The 18,582-nt window shown below is 47.7% G+C and overlaps 2 protein-coding genes across 2 annotated transcripts in view; both read left to right on the top strand.

The window, feature by feature from the left end:
• LOC115529131 (mucin-19) overlaps nt 1-1,627 on the top strand; it is a 124,512-nt gene extending 122,885 nt beyond the window's left edge. The window contains exon 36 of the mRNA XM_030337620.1: nt 1,160-1,627. Within this exon, the coding sequence (XP_030193480.1) occupies nt 1,160-1,237 (78 nt within the window). The 3' untranslated portion in view covers nt 1,238-1,627. The remainder of the gene's footprint in view (nt 1-1,159) is intronic.
• A 3,243-nt stretch (nt 1,628-4,870) lies between these two features.
• Nucleotides 4,871-18,582, top strand: part of LOC115529134 (uncharacterized) — a 47,813-nt gene continuing 34,101 nt past the window's right edge. The window contains exon 1 of the mRNA XM_030337626.1: nt 4,871-4,981. The gene's annotated coding sequence lies outside the window, so the exon portion shown is untranslated. The remainder of the gene's footprint in view (nt 4,982-18,582) is intronic.

Consider the following 18,582-nt stretch of genomic DNA (forward strand, 5'->3'; position numbering starts at 1 on the left):
TGACATCACAAGTGGGCGTGTCCACCTAGATATACGACGGAGAGATCAGTCTACAAGCCTTCCCAGTGGACTGTAGCAAACGTTGCTCATCTATCCGTCGTACATCTTGGTGGACACGCCCACTTGTGATGCGACTAGAGGCAGTTTTTCAAAACGGCTTGTAATGGCTAATCACACTCACACCTGGTGGTATAATAGGTCACCCAATTCTACAGTTGGTCCCATTGAAGCCGTTTGCCCATTCTGACACTTAAATTACTTGAGACATCGTAACTCGGTCAAATTTCAACCGTTTGCCTTCGTTCAAACCATTTAACAAATGTACACACTATCTTCAATAATATCCGGAATTTCAATATCATTTAGACTTTATTCAGAATCAGTATTAGTTTCATGCCGGCTTCGTTTTCAGTTTGCCTCATTGATTTACGTTGCCAGATTGGGCGTTTTTCCCCGCCAGATTTGGCTACTTTTGGAGGACGTTCAGGCAGTGTTGCCAGATTGGGCGTTTTTTCCCACTCTTGAGCTACTTTTAATCACGCAGCGGCTCGCTATTCTCTTAAACACACACGCACACAGTGTGCAGGGCAATACATTTTGCATTTCTAGCAATGCTTTGCGCTCTTCATTCATTTCATTCAACTTTATTTGTTTCCAACCATTTACTTTTTATTAAATGGTGTGTATTTTTACATTGTTTACTCCATTTAGACATTTGAACTTTTGTTCAAATCCCTTCACTTTATTTAACATTTCTTTATGTCTATATCAATTTGGCTTTATTAAAAAATATTTTCAACCTCATTTTGTACTACAGCACTCACCGCATTTTCTGCAGGAAAATGCATTTTCTAGTTTTATTTATTCTGGTGAGGGGGAAAAGCTGAATCGCTACCATTGGCTCTGCACACTGGAGCTGTACATTTTACATAAACATTAGCATGTTGGATTTTTAGTAGATGCTTTTATCTAAAGTGATTGACAGTTCATTTGTCATAAGAAATGGAAACAATGAATCGCTGTCTGTTCTGTGAGGATGTTGATGGAACAATCACTTCCAATTGCTGGGTTAACACATTCCCAGTGATCAACCAAGCTGTAAATTCATGACTGTTACGTATTTCAGCGGCACACACTAAACTCACTACTCCTCTTACAGAAGTATTACCAGGGTCTCCAAGAGGAACAATCCAGGAGCCAATCAGGGGGCTCTACTGCTGGCATCTCCCCCAAATGACTCTAGCCCCGCCCACAAACAACCGTCTCTTCATTGGTTTCACCGGAATATGGAGGAGCCTCATCTACGTTGTTCAATCATTTTTTATATCGTTTTGAGTGTGTGAAGAAGGAGATGAGTTTGTTTAGCGCCAAAAGAAAAGGACGATGTGTACTCTGACCGTTCAGACTACAGAAGGACAGAGGTCTGCACTTCCCAGGTCGTTATTAGATGGCGTTCAAGATATAGAAGACGCCGCTGGTCTTACTTTTTACTTACTTTTTACTACTTTTTACTTTTTACAGGAGCCATCATGGTGGGACCGCTTTATTAAAGTTCTCTATGTATTAAACTATGTTATGTTCAATGATTTCAAATAACAATGTTAAATAAAAGTCAACAAAAATTTAATAATTTCCGTCATTGAGTTGTTTGGCACACTCTCATATTTAGCAGATGATCCATGTTGGGCTTTCACCAAATAGACAACCAGGAATACAAACACTAATTTTGTTATGTATAATGAATATCTTAATACTTGTGTGTATGTGCATATATATGTATTGATTACACATGTTAAATGCATATATATACATATATATACTATACATATTACATTTTCATTTAATTTCCTATGATGTATTGCGGTTTGGAGGTGCTTCTGATTGGCAAGACAGCCCTGGTACACGTGTGAATGTTTTGTGTACATTTTGTTTGAGTGTTGGGGGTAACGAGTTAGAAAGTGTCGGATTACAGTAACGATATTACTTTTTGGGGTAACGAAGTAAAGTAACGCATTACACTAAAAATATTGGTAACTAGTACTACACAACTTTACTAGACTATAGGAACGCGCATTCCTGCGTTACCCCAGCCATGTTTGCCTGTTTTAAAGTTCTGATCTCTTTAAGAGGTGCATGCATGCGTGCTGACGGTGTGTGCTGGTAACACAGAGGTAACACAGAAAGACATTAACAGGCTGGTTGCAGGGTTCATTGTAGAAGACATGCTTCCCCTGTCAACTATTGAATTGCCCAGATTTAGATAAATATTAGATAAAAATAGCCGTGACTCGCAAGCCAACATCCGACAGGAAAACATTTGCCCATTACCTGAACAAGTGTTATTCCGACAAGGAATTGAAGCTCAAAATAATTTTAGAGTCCCTGGATAATGTGTCCACCGCAGCAGACATTTGGTCCGCCAACAACAAAAGTTACTTCGGAATATTTTTAGTTTTACTTTACTTTGTTACCCCAAAAAGTAATATCTTTACTGTAATCCGTTACTTTGTAACTCGTTACCCCCAACACTGCGAATAGTGTTGGGGTAGTTACTCAAAAAAAGCAATTTGTTACTTATTACTAGTTACTTCTGTAAATTGTAATGAGATTACTTTACTAATTACTGCATTTGAAAAGTAACGTCACTACTTATTACTTTACTTTTCTCGTTTCTTAATTTACTGTAGATTTCATGGACAAACAGGATGAACAAATGACAAAAAAAGAAATGACGGTGCACTTGATAGACAGCATTCCTTTAAACGTGAGAAGGTTCTTTCCTGCAAGAGGGTGAGAGGAAGACACGATGTCATAGCTTGTGAAATAGATCATGTTCATCCAGCCTTTGGACAATCACAAAGTAACCACATGTTACAAAGTAACATGTGTCACCACCGCTTAACGTTTTGGGATAAAGTGACCTTTATTTTTATATTTTTCATTGACCACTTGAATGTTGTTCTCATGTTTCCCAAAGCCTGTGTTTTGAAATTTGTGTGTTGATTGACCGTACAATAGCCTCTTTTATCCTGTTTGTGGATTTTACAGTGAGGCATATTTCTTTGTGCAGGCAGGGATATTGTTCTTTCATATGGTTTTATGCCATTTTGTATACATTTATACAATAAACACCAAGTGATCATAGGGCTATGATGTTTGTCCATGTATCTACAGTAAATTAAGAAACAGGAAAGTAAAGTAATAAGTAGTGAAGTTACTTTTCAAATGCAGTAACTAGTAAAGTAATCTCATTACAATTTGCGGAAGTAATAAGTAACTAATTACTTTTTTTGAGCAACTACCCCAACACTGTTATTTGGATAGTAATATACCGTCTCCCATATGCCCGTCTCTTCTGTTCTTGCTCATTCTCCCTCTAACCCTCCCATCTCCCTAATTGATATGATGGCAGTCGTGCATGCTATAGCATTGTTCCTAGCATCACTTTACTTCATGCGGTGTGTTTACAGCTGTGTGTTCATACACAGCTCTACCGCCCCTCACTGTGTGTGTCAGTGTAGGAACTGACGTGTTGTGTTGCTCTCAGAAAGTGACTGGCTCACTTCTCCCCGGTTGGTCTATTACTCAGAGCGTCTCCTCTGGGGGGAAACATTCGGATCACATTCAAACAGTTTTTTTTTTTCATGTACAACCTACTGCACTGTCTGTCCGTCTCTCTCTCAAATTCAAATTCAAATAGCTTTATTGGGTTGTAAAATAAACATTTACATTTCCAAAGCAGGTGAACAAAGGCAATCTAACAAGTAATGAGTATTGAAGGTAAATTCTTTATATTGTTGACCCTTATTCATAAGTATAGACATATACTCTTAGGTGTCCAGTATTTGCTACAAAATTGAAACTTGTTATAAGCCTTAATGAAATACACCCCCAGGGGTGCCTGAGAGGGGGGGAGAATGAGCACCCCAATAGGACGGTCCTAAAGTTAACAACCAACGCAAACGGATTATCGACAACAATTGCAGAATGTGTCTGCGGCAAAGTATGCAAAAACCCGCGTGGCCTGAAGGTCCACCAGGCCAAGATGAAATGCTTGTTGAAAGAGCAACTGTTACAGCGCACAGGGATCACCCCTGATGAGAAGCAGGGGGAGCCAGGCCCGGGGTCCCCCCACAGTGCTCGGAACCTCCACCTACCAGTAGCCCCAGACCAAGGCAGAGTAACCGAACATCGTCGGGTCAAGTGGTCTCCGGCAAGAAAGGAGAAACAGTGGCTCCAGTTCGATGATGATGTGGATACGATCCTAGAATCAGCAGCCAAGGGCGACGCAGATAGGAAGCTCAAATCAATGGCAACCATCATCGTCAGCCTTGCTGTCGAGAGGTTTGGTACATTGGAGAAGTTGGCTGGAGGTAGAGTCTGGGTCAGGCTGGGCCACATCAAGTATTCCACAAAAAAAAAGTAGCACAACTGACTCAATCTAAGTTAATGATCGGGCTATAATTACATCACGTTGGCTATGTAATCGCTGACAACAGGGGACATTTCATAGTGCCTGGTGGAAACCGGGATATTTTAGCGCCATTTGGCTTTTGTCGGGACTCAGGACACCCAACTCAAAATTGGAACTGTCCCGGCAAAACCGGGACATCTGGTCACCCTATCACAAGTGATTATAAAGCGTGGCAAGCGACTCAGCAAAAATGTGCGTATGGTTTGTGAGAGAAATGAAAATGATTCTTCTGATAAACTAATGTTCTATATTTTTTAAAATGTGTCACTTGTATGGTACTGACTACCACAATTCATAATTCATCTGGGAAAGAAACAGGTATTATGCTGCGTTTTTTTTTGAAGGCCGACTTGGCAACCCCGTAGACGTAGTCGGGGGATGAAGGCAGACCTGGCAACCAAGGAGTTTTCGTCCCTCGCTTGTGCAAGCTCGCAACCAACATCGCCTTGTAGAGAGAGACGTCAGGAGTCGTGGATCCCAGCCAAACAAAGCAACGATATTAGACAAGTAAGATATGTCCGGTGTCTGATAGTACATTTATCCGTTTATGTTGTTTAATAGTGCAGCCCGGATTGGTGTACTCGGGGCAGCGCGGCTATGCAACGGGCTGGCGAGCTGCCGTCTCTCACTTTGGAGTCAGCATCTGAACTTTCTTGAGCTTATCGCCTTCCAAGTATATCATAAAAGCCTCGAATACTTTCTCAATCAGGGTTTGAGTTGGTAACCGATAGTGCTGCACCACAAACCACGCGGACACGCCGTTTAGTGCCTCTGATGTTAACAGCTAGCTAGTCTAGCAAACGTCTGTTTACTGTTATCTCCCTTTTTTAAATGAGCCATCAACCATTTAATATGGTGTATCAGAAATAATGAAACAGCTGGATGTACGTTGCTTTTTTGCTATGTGGGATGCATTGCCTCAACGCTGAGAGAAGTCTAGATGGGCGTATGAGGTTTGGGGTAGTCGTGTGTGATTCATGAACGAGTCGTTCAAACTGAAAGTCTTGTGTGCGATCTTTGATATAGTTCATTTGTTCTAGGATTTCCATGCGCATGACTTCCATAATCTTGTACGTATGATCCGTATCTGTGAGTGGATCATTGATTTCGTTCATGGTTTTGCTCATCACTTTTCAGGGACCCTTTTTCTGTGCTGTTTTAATGTGTGCATTTAAGTAGATCCTCTCACATGTTCATCTTGTGCCAAAATAAACCTAATTATGGGGACTGATTTATGTTGGCTATATCGTGTAGTTGTTTGCTTAAAATCTCCCTCAAAATTTGCATCCCTAGTTAGAGGTGGTTGACAATAGAACTTGTACATCAGAATGCATCATGGCAGGGGTTTTCAAATTGGGTGAATTTGAGCCTCCAGCCGAACCCCCCCCCCCCCCCCCCCAAAAAAAAATAAATCCCGTGGCCGTCTGCCTGATTTAATACACGCCTCTTCATTGAAAGCCATCTTTTGTGTGTTCCAGGCAATGATGACTTTCAATATCTAATCAAATGTATTGACATGACATTTTATTTCCACAACTTTTTTAAAAGTGCATTCATAAACGATTCTTTGCAACGGCAAATCATTTCCGTCTTCATGCAGGACTAATTGAGGCTACTTTTAAAATCACTGAACATCAGTAGGCCTATCCACAAGTCAACAAAACAAAGCTACAACTGACGACACGGGGGGGGGGGGGGGCGCTAGAAACATTATTGGATAATTCTTATAATTGACATTTCTCTGGGCCAATCGGAATCGCAGCACTTCAGAATCTTGAAACACACAGCGCCAACTGAGCTCGCTTTTGGACAAGACACCTGGCTACCGCAGGAGTCTGATGGAAACTAACATCAATTTGAAGTAGGGGTGTACGGCAGAGCATGTGAGCGGAGTGTGGAGCGGGTGGTGGAGCGGAAGAAATAGGTTGGAGCGGGTTGGAGCGCAGAGCGGTTTTAAATTCAAAGGCCGGAGCGGGGATTTCACTCCGCTCCAGTCCGCTCCGATTTTAACTGCTTCTAGCGGCTTACATGTAGGTGGTTCACGTAGAATAGAATGGGTTTCAATGGGAGCATCCAAGCAACCTGATTGGATAAAACGCGTCACGTGAGACCCTTCCACCCCCCCCCCCCCCCCCCCCCCCCCCCCCCGCAACACCGGCTCGTGTGCCCGCGAGAGTAGCAAGATGGAGTTTGGGAAGTACTTTGAAAATTTGAGCGGAGCGTGGAGCGGTTTCGCCGGAGCGGCAGGAAATTTAAGATGAGCGCGGAGCGGTTTTGAGCGGAGCGCCCTGGCACAACGTTGAGCGGCAGAGCGAATGAGCGGACATCCTCCTGAGCGGGGAGCGGGAATTGCGCGGCGCTCCGCTCCGCTCACATGCTCTGGTGTACGGTATGAACGGTATATAGAAAGTAGATTTGACAGCGATACTGCCTTCTCAGGCAGTATGCTAATGTGCAAGCAAGCAGGCGCGCCACGAGCTCTCATTCCACACCGTACGAGACAACCGCTGGTAGCGTGAAGCTGTCTCTGCATATCAGACATTGGCTGAATCCGAATACTTAGTACATACTATTTCTGTTCAGTGTCTACTACTTGACCGTACTACACTTGACAGTGTAGTGCGGTCTACAGCATTGGTTCTCAAAGTGCGGCCCGCGGGCCAATGGTGGCCCGCAGAAACATTCCTGGCGACCCGCAATGACATACAGATGTAAGTTAAAAAATAAAAAAAATAATATAAAGAGAAAAGTCGACTCTCTGTAGCTTTCATTTAAATCCTGTTATTTGTTAGTTTTAATCCGACTGTACATTACTTTGAAATGATGAACCTCAGTTTTGTGATTTAGATCTCACTTGACCTCACTCCCAGAGGTCAACGGTGCACTGTTTTTTTTTTCACCACTGGGATGCTGACAGCGTTTCCCGCCTACATTTTTTTCCTTTGCCGGCCCTCAGTCAAATTTTGGGTTCCTAAATTGGCCCTCAGCTGTCAAAACCATGAGAACCCCTGGTCTACAGCTATGCGTAGAACGCCTCCGAACGAATCCGAACACCGCCGAAACTCCACTGGATGTTTGGAGATGACGTATCTCCCCTCAGATGCCGGCAAAATTACCTTGATAAGTTACCTGTTTTCCGTCTTGTCATCGTTGCTATTAAATTAAAAATGTTATTAAATTAAAGAAACATTTAATACTTGTACTCCAAATTACTCCAAATTTCGGGAGCCGCTGTTGGTGGTGTCGGGTCAGCCATCTCTTCTTTGTTCGTTACCAGACTCCGGTTGCATTGTGGGATAGCGTAGTGACCTACCGTTGTATACTGTGGCGGTAGTACGCATTCGGAAACGTTTTCCGTACTACACAATGCGTACAGAGCATTCGGACGCGCTATATTTGTGGCGTACTACAAAATGCATATAGCAGTCAAGTATGAGTATTCGGATTCAGCCATTGTTTCCGCAGGCATTTTCCAAAGCCAGTCCTTACGACAAAATGCCAGCGGTGGAACGAGATAACAAACGCCGTCACTGTTTACCTGTCTAAGGACATGGTTCCCTTTCAAAATGTAAATAGAAAGGCTGGGCTTTAAAGAGATGGTCTAAACACTCGATCCCAGGTACGCGTTACCTGCCCAGACACATTTCAGCCAAATTGAGATGCCAAAACTATACGGCAAGGTCCCCAAGCAAGTGGAGAAACAAATCCATACCATTAAACAGTGTTTTTCAGAGATGGAAGTAACTTGAAATAAAAAAATGTCTGCAGTATTGCTGCCTTACCAGTATTTTACCACTTCAGAGGCATTTATATCGATATTAGAAGACACGATTAACATACCATGATATAATACCGTTCAGCCGTCTACGCCTCAAATCATACCGTGTAATACGTTTCTGTACCGTTTATACTGCAGTATGCGCGCAGGCACATTTCAGTACCGTAATGACAGCAGTATGCGTGCAGGCAAATTTCAGTACCGTATATGACAGTCACATTCTACGGTGGCTTTGTTGTTTCAGCCATGGCGGATCCAAAGAGAAAAAATAAAGAGTGTTGTGAAAGAAACTGGTGCTTGCCACCTTTCCAGATTAAAGATTAAAGCCTTTTAGACAGCATTTTCCCTATCCATCTACTTCTAGAGGTTACAAATTACAGGTCAAGAACTAGCATGTCAACCAGACATTTCGTTTCAATGCAGCCTTTGTGAGCGCATGCGCCAGATTGTAACACAGATCTGCCGTCCACACTTCAATGCAAACTGTCGCTGGATCTGTATCAAGATTTCACTTTCTACTTTTTTTGAAGGAGGCATTCCTGGTAAATCTGCTGATTTCGTTTTTGTTTAAGTTAAAAACCTACTAGATTTTCAATAGATATTCAGGCTCTGATTTAGCTATGTGTCCCGGTGAACACTAAACTCGATCACCGGTGAGATTTGTGTGTCTAGCGGTTTATGAGAATTACTGCGTCCTGGCATGATCTGATTATTACAGTCGCATTTAAAAATCATGCTGAAGAGAAGCTGTCAAGAATGGCTATTTTCTTATGTAAGAGATTCTGCTTCAAAGACGTGTTGTTAAATCCTGGTCTGCAACACCTACTTTTACTTTCGATAAAAAATCGGAAAATTAGCCTTGAAAGGGAAATGATGTTGCAGACTGGTTTTTCCCATTTTTTTATTCATAGCATGCGTATGAATAAATCTGCTTCCCCAACCATTTCATATGCATGTAATATCAACGCTCCAATGAAGTAGTTTGCTTGTGGCTGCAAATCATTCTGTCTGTACCAAATAAAGCAGTAGCTCCTGCCCCTCCTGCTAGCTCTTTGCTTAACTACCAGAATTTCTGTTGCTCGTGCCATGTATGTCTTCAATTCCTACCTGCAACAAGGAGCTGTGACTGCGCTAACTAGGACGTGGCTAATTGGACTGTTCCTGATCGGTCCGGGGAAACCAGCTTGGATCCATTCACCAGAGGCCCCTGATGACGACGATAACTTGATCCTAAAGGTACGGCCACACTGAACGTGTTACGCGCGTAAGAGGGGTTGAAAATCGGCATTTTTGCATAGGAAACATTGGTTAAGGCGCGTAGATGAGTTACACACGCTAAAGCGTTAGATGCGTTTTATGCACCTAAATAATGCGCCCAACGAACTAGCGTAAAATTGAACTAGCGTCATGCGCCTAGCCAATCAGCGTTGAGCTTGACCCGACGTCAGTGGCTGAGAGACGAGGACCTGTGGAGGACGCACAGAAGCAGGAAGAACATGGGACAACAAAATCATTGTTTCAGTGAGTGCTGAAACGATGAGGAGGTGGTGAAACTCACCCAGCTAAGAGCGCCTACGGAGGATGTCATGCACTAGAGTTTAGATTCTCTGCCCGGCCCAGAAAATCAAGACCTGGGCTTGATTTTCTGGGCCCGATCTAAGTTCTATCATGCACCCAAACACGGCGGCGTTTGGGTTCTATTTCATCCTTACTGACCACCAGAGGCGGTGCTTAAAGCACTGGATCTCCACCTCATGTATGCGCATTTCGAGTACCTAATACCAACATAGTCACCTCCCGATCAGCCCGGTCGTTCGGGGCGGCAGCGGCATGATTGGGCTGCGGCTATGGGTGCCCCCCCCAAAAAGAAGGCAAGGGGCGGGCTGGCTGCCAAGGTGGAAGGATTGGCGGCCGATATGGAGCAAATCCGGTCCCTCCTCCTGCCCCTTCAGCCTGGGACTGGTCAGGGGCTGGCGGGGCTACCGCCTGGCCCTCCCTCGTCCCAATTCGACGATGCCCTCTCTCTGGCGGCTTCGGCTAACCTCTTTAACGAGGATGAAAGAGGGCGATGCCTCCCACACACTGGATGAGGCCTCCTGCTCCTCTGCACAAGGCTCCCTGCAGGGGGCAGCAGACACCTCCATGGCGGCCGTCCTGCGGTCCGCTCTGGCTCGCCTGCAGCTCGATGCGGCGCAGACGCCAGCGCCTTCTTCAGGCGCAACCCTGTCCCGGCCACATTCTCCGTCCCTCCTTCAGAGGAGTACTTGAAGGAGCTCCATGCTTGCTGGAGGCACACTAGGGCCCTATCCCACTCAACGTCAGATGCCCGGACCTTGGCTGCCATGCAGAATGCAGCACAGGTTGGGCTGGGCCGCATGCCACCAGTCGAGCCTGCCATCGCCTCCCTAAGTCTGGCCCCTGATGAGGCTCTGAGGCCAAATGCCAGGTGTCCTCGGCCACAGTGCAGGGTCACAGACGACCTCCTGTCGAAAGCCTACGACGCAGCGGCGCGCATGGGTCGTATTGGGAACTCCCTTTCCCACCTGTTGCTGGGTATTTCGACCTCTACAGCAGGCCCAGGTCGAGCCGTCGCTGCAGAGTCTGAGTGACGCCTCATTGCAGGCTTTTGCCGTCATGTCAAGGGAGTTGGGGCGAACTATGTCCACCCTCGTACAGACTCGCCGCCATGTATGGCTTGCGCAGTCGCCCCTGACAGAGACATGTAGGAGGGTCCTCCGTGCGGTGCCGGTGGAACCAGGGGAGCTCTTTGGGTCAGCTGACCTGGAAGCACTGGAGGGGGCTGCCCGAGCTAGGCAGACCAGGCAGCAGCTGTCCGGTCTAAATAGGAGTGTGTCCGCTCCTAGCAGGCCTGGGGGACCCTCGGTAGTCCCCCAGCGGCGCTTTAAGCCACCTGATTACTCCGCTGGCCTACGAAGGTCTCAGTGGCCTGCGAAACAGCCTACGGATGGCTTTCTGGCCCCCGAACGCCTACCTACCTGGCAGCCTCGTGCCCCACAACGCAACCGACGCCCCCCCAGAGCCTCAGGAGGCCGGGGGGGCAGGCGCTAGGCCTTTGAGGCCGGTCGTCGGGTGTTTTTCCCATCAGCAGCTCAGTTACTGGGCTGCCTGTACTTTGCAGTTCCGACGCCGGCCCCTAGCCTTCAGCCGGGTCAAAATGACTGTCGTCAATGACCTGGCAAAGCCCTTAGCTCTGGACCAGGAGTTGTCCACCCTCCTGGCCAAGGGGGCAATCAAGCCAGTGGATCCTCTGCTGCACCCCAGAGGATTCTACTCAAGGTAATTTCTGGTAAAAAAGAAAGATGGCAGATTTCGCCCAATTCTCGACCCGAGGGGACTCAACAGGTTCCTGATGGTCCTACCATACCACATGCTCACGGCATCAGACACGCTGCGGGTGGTCACAAGGGGAGAATGGTTCACCACGGTGGACCTGAGAGACGCATACTTCCACGTCCCAATTGCACCGCGCCATCAGCACTTCCTCCGGTTCGCCTTTCGCGGCCGGCATTTTCAATCTTCATTTTCAACTTCCCTTTGGTCTCTCCGTCTCCCCGAGGGTATTCACCAGGGTGGTGGCGGCAGCTCTCGCACCCCTGCAGAAGAGTCGCCTGGACCCATCCCAACGGGTCACATACCTGGGGATGGTCCTGGACTCGGATGCTATGAGGGCCTATCTGTCACCTCAGCGTGTAACTGACATCCTCCTCTGCCTCCCCCTCTTCGGGGATGGCAGGATGGTGCCATTCATTTTTTTCCTGCAGCTCTTGGGCAGGCTGACAGCTGCCTCAGCTGTGGTGCCTCTCGGCTTGCTGTCTCTGCGCCCTATGCAGATGTGACTGAACAGCCTCCACTTGGTCCCCAAGTGGCACAGGGACCGAATGGTCAGGGTGTCTCGGCAGTGCCTCTTCTCTCTGTCCCCATGGAGAAAGAGGTCGTACATGTCTGTGGGTGTACCCATGGGCACCATTCCATCCCGCCGGGAGCTGGTCACGACAGACGCCTGCCTCTCAGGATGAGGCGCGGTTTGGCAGGGCAGAACTGCCCAAGGGCAGTGGCAGGCCCGGAACCACGCACACAACAATGTGCTAGAGCTCAGGGCGGTACAGCTAGCACTCAATAATTTTCTGCCTCAGTTGAGAGACAAGCATGTGCTAGTTCAATCCGACAACAGGTCAGCTGTTGCCCAGATCAACCACCAAGGGGGAACCCGGTCTTCACGGCTACTCCGGGTATCTCGGAACCTGTTGGCCTGGGCATATCCCCGCGTGGCCAGCGTACAGGCGGTCTTCATACCGGGGCAACGGAACCAGGTCGCAGATTTTCTATCGCGGCAGAAGCCCCCACCGGGGGAGTGGCGGCTTCATCCGGAGGTGGTGGAGACGATGTGGGGTCTCTTTGGCAGGGCGGAGGTTGACCTCTTTGCTTCAGTGTTATCCGCACATTGCCCCCTCTGGTTCTCCTGGACGGAGGTGACCGGCCCCCTCGGACAGGATGCCTTAGCTCACGACTGGCCAGAGTCCTCTGTATGCCTTCCCACCACTGCCCCTGATTCTTCCCACACTCCAGAGGGTGTTTCTTCGGGGCCACAGGCTACTTCTGGTGGCCCCCTACTGGCCAGGGAGACTCTGGTTTCCACTGCTGCGCATGCTCTGCTGCAGCTCTCCATGGCGCCTGGAAGGACAGGAAGGACCTCCTTTCGCAGCTGGGGGGGTCAGATTTGGCACCCAGATCCCCGTCGCCTCCAGCTCTGGGCTTGGCCGCTGCAGGGCCGACTCACTGCTGAATGTTTGCACTGCGACCGTCAGGAATACTATTCTGAGTGCCAGGGCAACATCTACCAGAGCACAGTATGCCAACAGATGGAAGTTATTCTCTGACTGGCGTAGGGGTAAGACAGTAGACCAGCACGTTGCTCCGTGGCCACCGTTCTGGAGTTTTTGCAGTCCCTCCTGGATGGTGGTCGCTCTCATTGCACCTTGAGGGTTTATGTTGCTATCTCTTATGGTCGACGGAGCCACAGTGGGGTGCTACAGGTTGGTGTCCCTCTTCCTTAGGGGGGCCCTGAGGCTGCGTCCCCCTAGGACTCTGAGGACTCCACCTTGGGACCTGCCCCTGGTGCTGGAGGCCATGTCATCACCTCCTTTTGAGCCTCTGACCCAGATAGGATTGAAGTGGCTGTCCATGAAGGTGGCTTTTCTGCTCGCCATTACCACTGCGAAGTTGGTCGGGGAGAGGCACGCCCTATCCGTGGCAGATACATGCCTGCGCTGGAACCCTGATGGCTCATGTGTGGTTTTATGGCCCAATGTGCTATTCCTGCCCAAGGTGCTTTCACGCACCTATTTTAACCAGCCAATCCAGCTTGCATGTTTTAACTCCCCATCTGAGGGGAGTGAGTCCGAGATGCTGTGCCCGGTACGGGCGCACGGCAGTCCGAGGTACTGTTCGTGTATCTACGGTTCTATGAATCCTGTATGACCGCCAGAGCGTTCAGTCACTCAGAATCCTTGTGTTCTCGCGAGAAGATTCTAGGAACAGATCCTCTGATGACACCGGAAGATATAGCCTTCCGGGTGTCCCGTGGGGGTCACAGGTGACTATGTTGGTATTAGGTACTCGATCTGCGCATGTGCGAGGTGGAGATCCAGTGCTTTAAGCACGTCATCCAGGTTTCATAGAACCGTAGTTACATTCGTTTCTTTCGTTTCCTACTTTCCTCGAACTCAAGCAACAAATAAAGAGCAGCGATGGTGGTGATCTCAGCCATGTTTGCAGGGCAAAAGAAAGTAGCGGGGGGAAATACGTTTTTGGCGGGCTCATCTAGCTGCGTAGGCGCGTTTAACCATTTTTGTGACGCACAATGATCAAGCGTCAGGTTAGGCGTGTAACGCGTTCAGTTTGGCCGTACCTTGAAATGTCAACGTGTTATCCATCTGTTTAACCTTATTATTCTTTTTTCTAACAATTTTCAGCTTTGGTTTGTTGGACCCTAGTCTGCTTCCTCCTGCCGCCGGGCCGCTCTTAGCCCCTTGATTGGAGGGGCTCCACGGGAGCTCTCTCCCGATTGGCCAGCAGACAGCTGGTCTTCATTTGGCGCAGATGGAAGACCAAGCTAGCTCTGACTGAAATTAGCAGCTCCCTTGCTGCTGGCAACAGAAGCGTTTCCTCAACGACTGTCTCCAACAACTCTGCTTTGTATCAGCACCAGCCCCTTCACCCCATCAATCAGCCTTCTGAAGGTCGCCAACATGTCCCGCGATCTGTATTACCCCCATTCCCCTGAGAGCCAGGACTCTCCACAGCACCCCTACCAACCTGCAAGTGCCCACGTAGGCCCTGGAAATGTTGGTGATCCTTCTCACATGGTCCCTGGTTCTACCCATGCATCTTATGGTGTCTACGCCGGGACCTCTATGAATCCCAGCCACATGTACCCATCGATGCACCCTGGTTCTATGGGCTATATCCCTGGTCAGAGTAAGCCAACCACTGAATTGGAGAGTTCCATTGATGTCCACATCACAAGAACCCGACAGGAGGCGGGCCCCCAATCGATAATAAAAATGCCGGCGCCAGACCAGAATAATCATACAACTGCTTGGCCTCTGGGATCTCTGGATTTGGCGCCCGCTGGCTACAGATCATCACCGCCCATCTTCGATGGACAGTTTGCAAGATATTCAGAAACGATGCCAAGTGGTGCCCCAAATTGCCATTGGCCTTCGGGCCAACAAACAAGCAATTATCACTCCACTTCATTCTCGCCCACTGCAACAAACGTTCCCCAATCACATTATTCCCGATCTTCTGAGCGATATCCAGTCTCCCGTTATTCAAGTGCCGATGAATATGTTAGCAACAACAGGTCTCCTACTGCAGGAGCAGATTCTGCACCGTCTCCTCGATCGTCACTGGCCTATGAGCATCCTTCCACCTCCAGAGAGGCTGATAACAACCAGACCAGATTCACCTGTGAATCAGCCATGGATATCCTCCAACGCTTTGACCTTCAGGAAGAAGACTTGGAGGATCTCTGTGCGTACTCAGAAGACCAGCTCTCTCCCGCCAACCTACCCTACCTGTTGCGAGACATCCGCAAGAAGAAAGCAAAAAACTCATCGGCTGCCTCTCAGTCAAGCACGGGCCACCAGGCTCAAGGCAGCCAGTGTGCCCCAGAAACCAGGGTCGCGTCCGGGGCCAAAGTAAAGCGTGAGGCGCAAGCTCCTCCTACCTTTCAGCAGCCAAGTAAAGTGATTGAATACGGACACACTCGTACATATTCCTTAGGCTTCCGTGAAGAAGAAAAGGATGGAGGACACCACAGCAGCAGTTACATGAGCCAAATGTGGGACACTCAACCAATGGATGCAGCACCAGCCAAACCCAGTGCTCCACTGTTCTCCAATGGCTCACAGAGATCCAACATCTCTTCTGCTGTTTACAGTCATTTACCAAACGTGAAGGCTTCCCTGAGCCATAAGCCAGCCACCCAGTCGATCCAGACTTCCATCGCTGCCCCAAAGAAGGTACCTATTGCGTTGCAGTTAGCAGCACCTGTTGCTAAACCTACTGCCACCAACATCATACCTAAGAGGGATTCCGATGTCGATCGTATGGCGTCTTCAGGATGTCGAAAAGCAGCTTTTGGAGCTGGGAATACAAGTCAGAGACCAGCTCCAGCCACCGATCCAGGGCCAGTTTCCATCCCCAGGTCCATCCCTACGAACCAGGGGCCCCCTCCAGCATCTGATGAATCTATCCGGAGACCTCCGCCAGTCAAGCCAGCCGACGAGAGAGTGCCGACGGCGGCCATGATCAGCGACTACATGGGTGTCAAACCTGAACTTTTCCCCCACACCTGTTGTCTCTGTACCAAACCTTGTTTTGGCATGAAGGTGAGTACATCAGTGGTGGTTTTTATCACGCCTTTTGGGAGCTCGATTATAATACATTTCAAGTTGGATAGGCTTGGGAACAAATCATCACTTAGTAAGTTCTTACTTAGCGAGATTACTTCCATTAAAAATGAACTTGTTTGATTATTTTTGCGATACCAAAAAAATGGAAACTCCTTTGCCATTCCTTAAAGGTGCCATGACATGCTATTTTTTGGATGCTTTAATATAGGTATTTGGGTGCCACTAAGACAGTATTCAAAGACGTTCCCGAAACTCAGCCGTGGTGCAGAGTTACAGCCACTCCGAGCCAGTCGCACTTTGAGCTTTCCCCAAATGCGCTGTTTTGGTGTCTGTAGCTAAAATGTAAATGAGGAGGAGCAAGGCGGGTCAAGGAGGAGGGTGGGGGTGTGGCCCTGAGCAGCTTGCAGCCACGGTACCATGTGCTCTGTTTACAGTGGAGGTATCGCAGCCTTTAGCCGTGTTCTGCAAATATTCTAGAATACACGGGAGTCCTGGAGCTCTTTATCTAAATAATATCATATTATACATCGATATCTATATCATATGATATATTTTATCACAGCCAAAAGCTGTGTGAGCCGATATTATGAATCGCAAACGATCGCGTTGGGTTCTCCGACGTTTCTGTTTTTTCCACGTCCACATCAATGTGAAGTAGGCTGAACCGCGACAAGTCGGAGAAAGGGATTGTTGCCGGGCAGCGCTAAGGCACCTCCGCCTCTTGCAGCGCCGAGGCGGTGGTCCCTCGGCAGCGGGAAGCGGGGCTCAAGCGGGAGATATTCGCCGCCAACAATCCCTTTCTCCTCCATGTCGTGGTTCATGTTCTTTAGGGAGTCGAAGCCAAAGTTCCTTTCCCCCAATTCATTCACACCCATGGCTGAGAAAACCCCACTACGAGTCTCATTGTAGAAATACCAGAGACGAGAGTCAGACGTGTTATGCGCCATAACACCAAAAGCAGAACGGTTATCAAAATAACAAGGAACTGTACAACACTTGCGTTACAGTCCTGGAGCTCTATATCTAAATAATATCATATAATGCATAGATATCTATATCATATAATACATATTATCATGGCCAAAAGCTGTGTGCGCCTCCATACAATATTATGAATCACAAACGATTGTCGGGTTCTGCGACGTCTCTGGTTCTTCCACTTTCACATCAATCAGAAGTAGACTGAACCGCGCGGTGCCTGCTGCCGGCTGCCGCTGCCGGCTGCCCGCTGCCGGCTGCCCGCTGCCGGCTGCCCGCTGCCGGGCGGTGGTGCTACGCGGCGGTGGTGCCTCGCGGCAACCGGCGGCATGTCGCAGTTCATGTATTTCAGGGAGTCAAAGCAAAAGTTCCTTTCCCCCAATTCCTTCTCGACCATGGCTGAGATAACCCCCACCACAGTCTTTTTGTGGAAATACAAGAGTCGTCAAAGAACCGACAACACTTGCGTTAGTGTGTGTATTCACACACACAGACACACATGTGGCGCTCGCACGCTCGTGTCTCATTGGCGGGCCAAATCTCTGGGCGGGCCAGGCAGAGTAAGGGGAGGAGCTTACTGCAGTGTGACGACATAGGAAACCACATTCCAAATCAGCGCGTTGAGCCTCGGTTTTTTTCAAAGGCGAGCAGAACACCTAGTTCTCGTTTTACACCAAACGCAAGTTTTAGCCACTTGGGGACCATAGGCAGGATAGGGGAACTCAAATTTATATAAAAAAACCTCATAAAGTGAGATTTTCATGCCATGGCACCTTTTAACAACGGTATTAAGGGCTAGGGTCTAGTGGAAAATATCTTTTGCTATTTTGAGGCAATAATTAGATATTTGCAATAGTCATCAAAATATTACTTTAATGTTTGACTGAAACACAAGATATTGTCAATGCCCCGCTTTGCCCAATGTGCGCATGGGCAGTAATATTCACTCTTCCTCTTTTTCAAACTCTTGACGTTCCTCAAAGGAAAAGGAGCTAACTGGGACATTGTCATCTACGGGTGTTTTGCTTGTCTTAAAAGTTGTATTGCTGATTGGTGAATGTTATTTTAAGATATATTGCACTTAGGGCTGGGCGATATGGACAAAATCTTATATCACGATATGAGTAAATTTATATCACGATATGGATATATATCACGATATGGTATTTTTGAAGTAAATTAAAATAATAAATGGCTTAAAATAACCATACTTCACATTTGATCAGTTTTTTCTTTTATTTTCAACTTGAATTTCCATGCTTACAAAGGAGTAAGTAGCGCACAATCTGTCATTAACTGCAGTGTCGTATAGTGCAAACATCTTGTAAACATTGAACTGTTTTTTCAATACAAATAAAAAAATGTTTTAAAGGTGTGCTTCACACCTGCCTGGCTGTCAGTCAGTGCAGTGT

Source organism: Gadus morhua, chromosome 17 (assembly GCF_902167405.1).
Source record: "Gadus morhua chromosome 17, gadMor3.0, whole genome shotgun sequence".
Lineage (NCBI taxonomy): Eukaryota > Metazoa > Chordata > Actinopteri > Gadiformes > Gadidae > Gadus > Gadus morhua.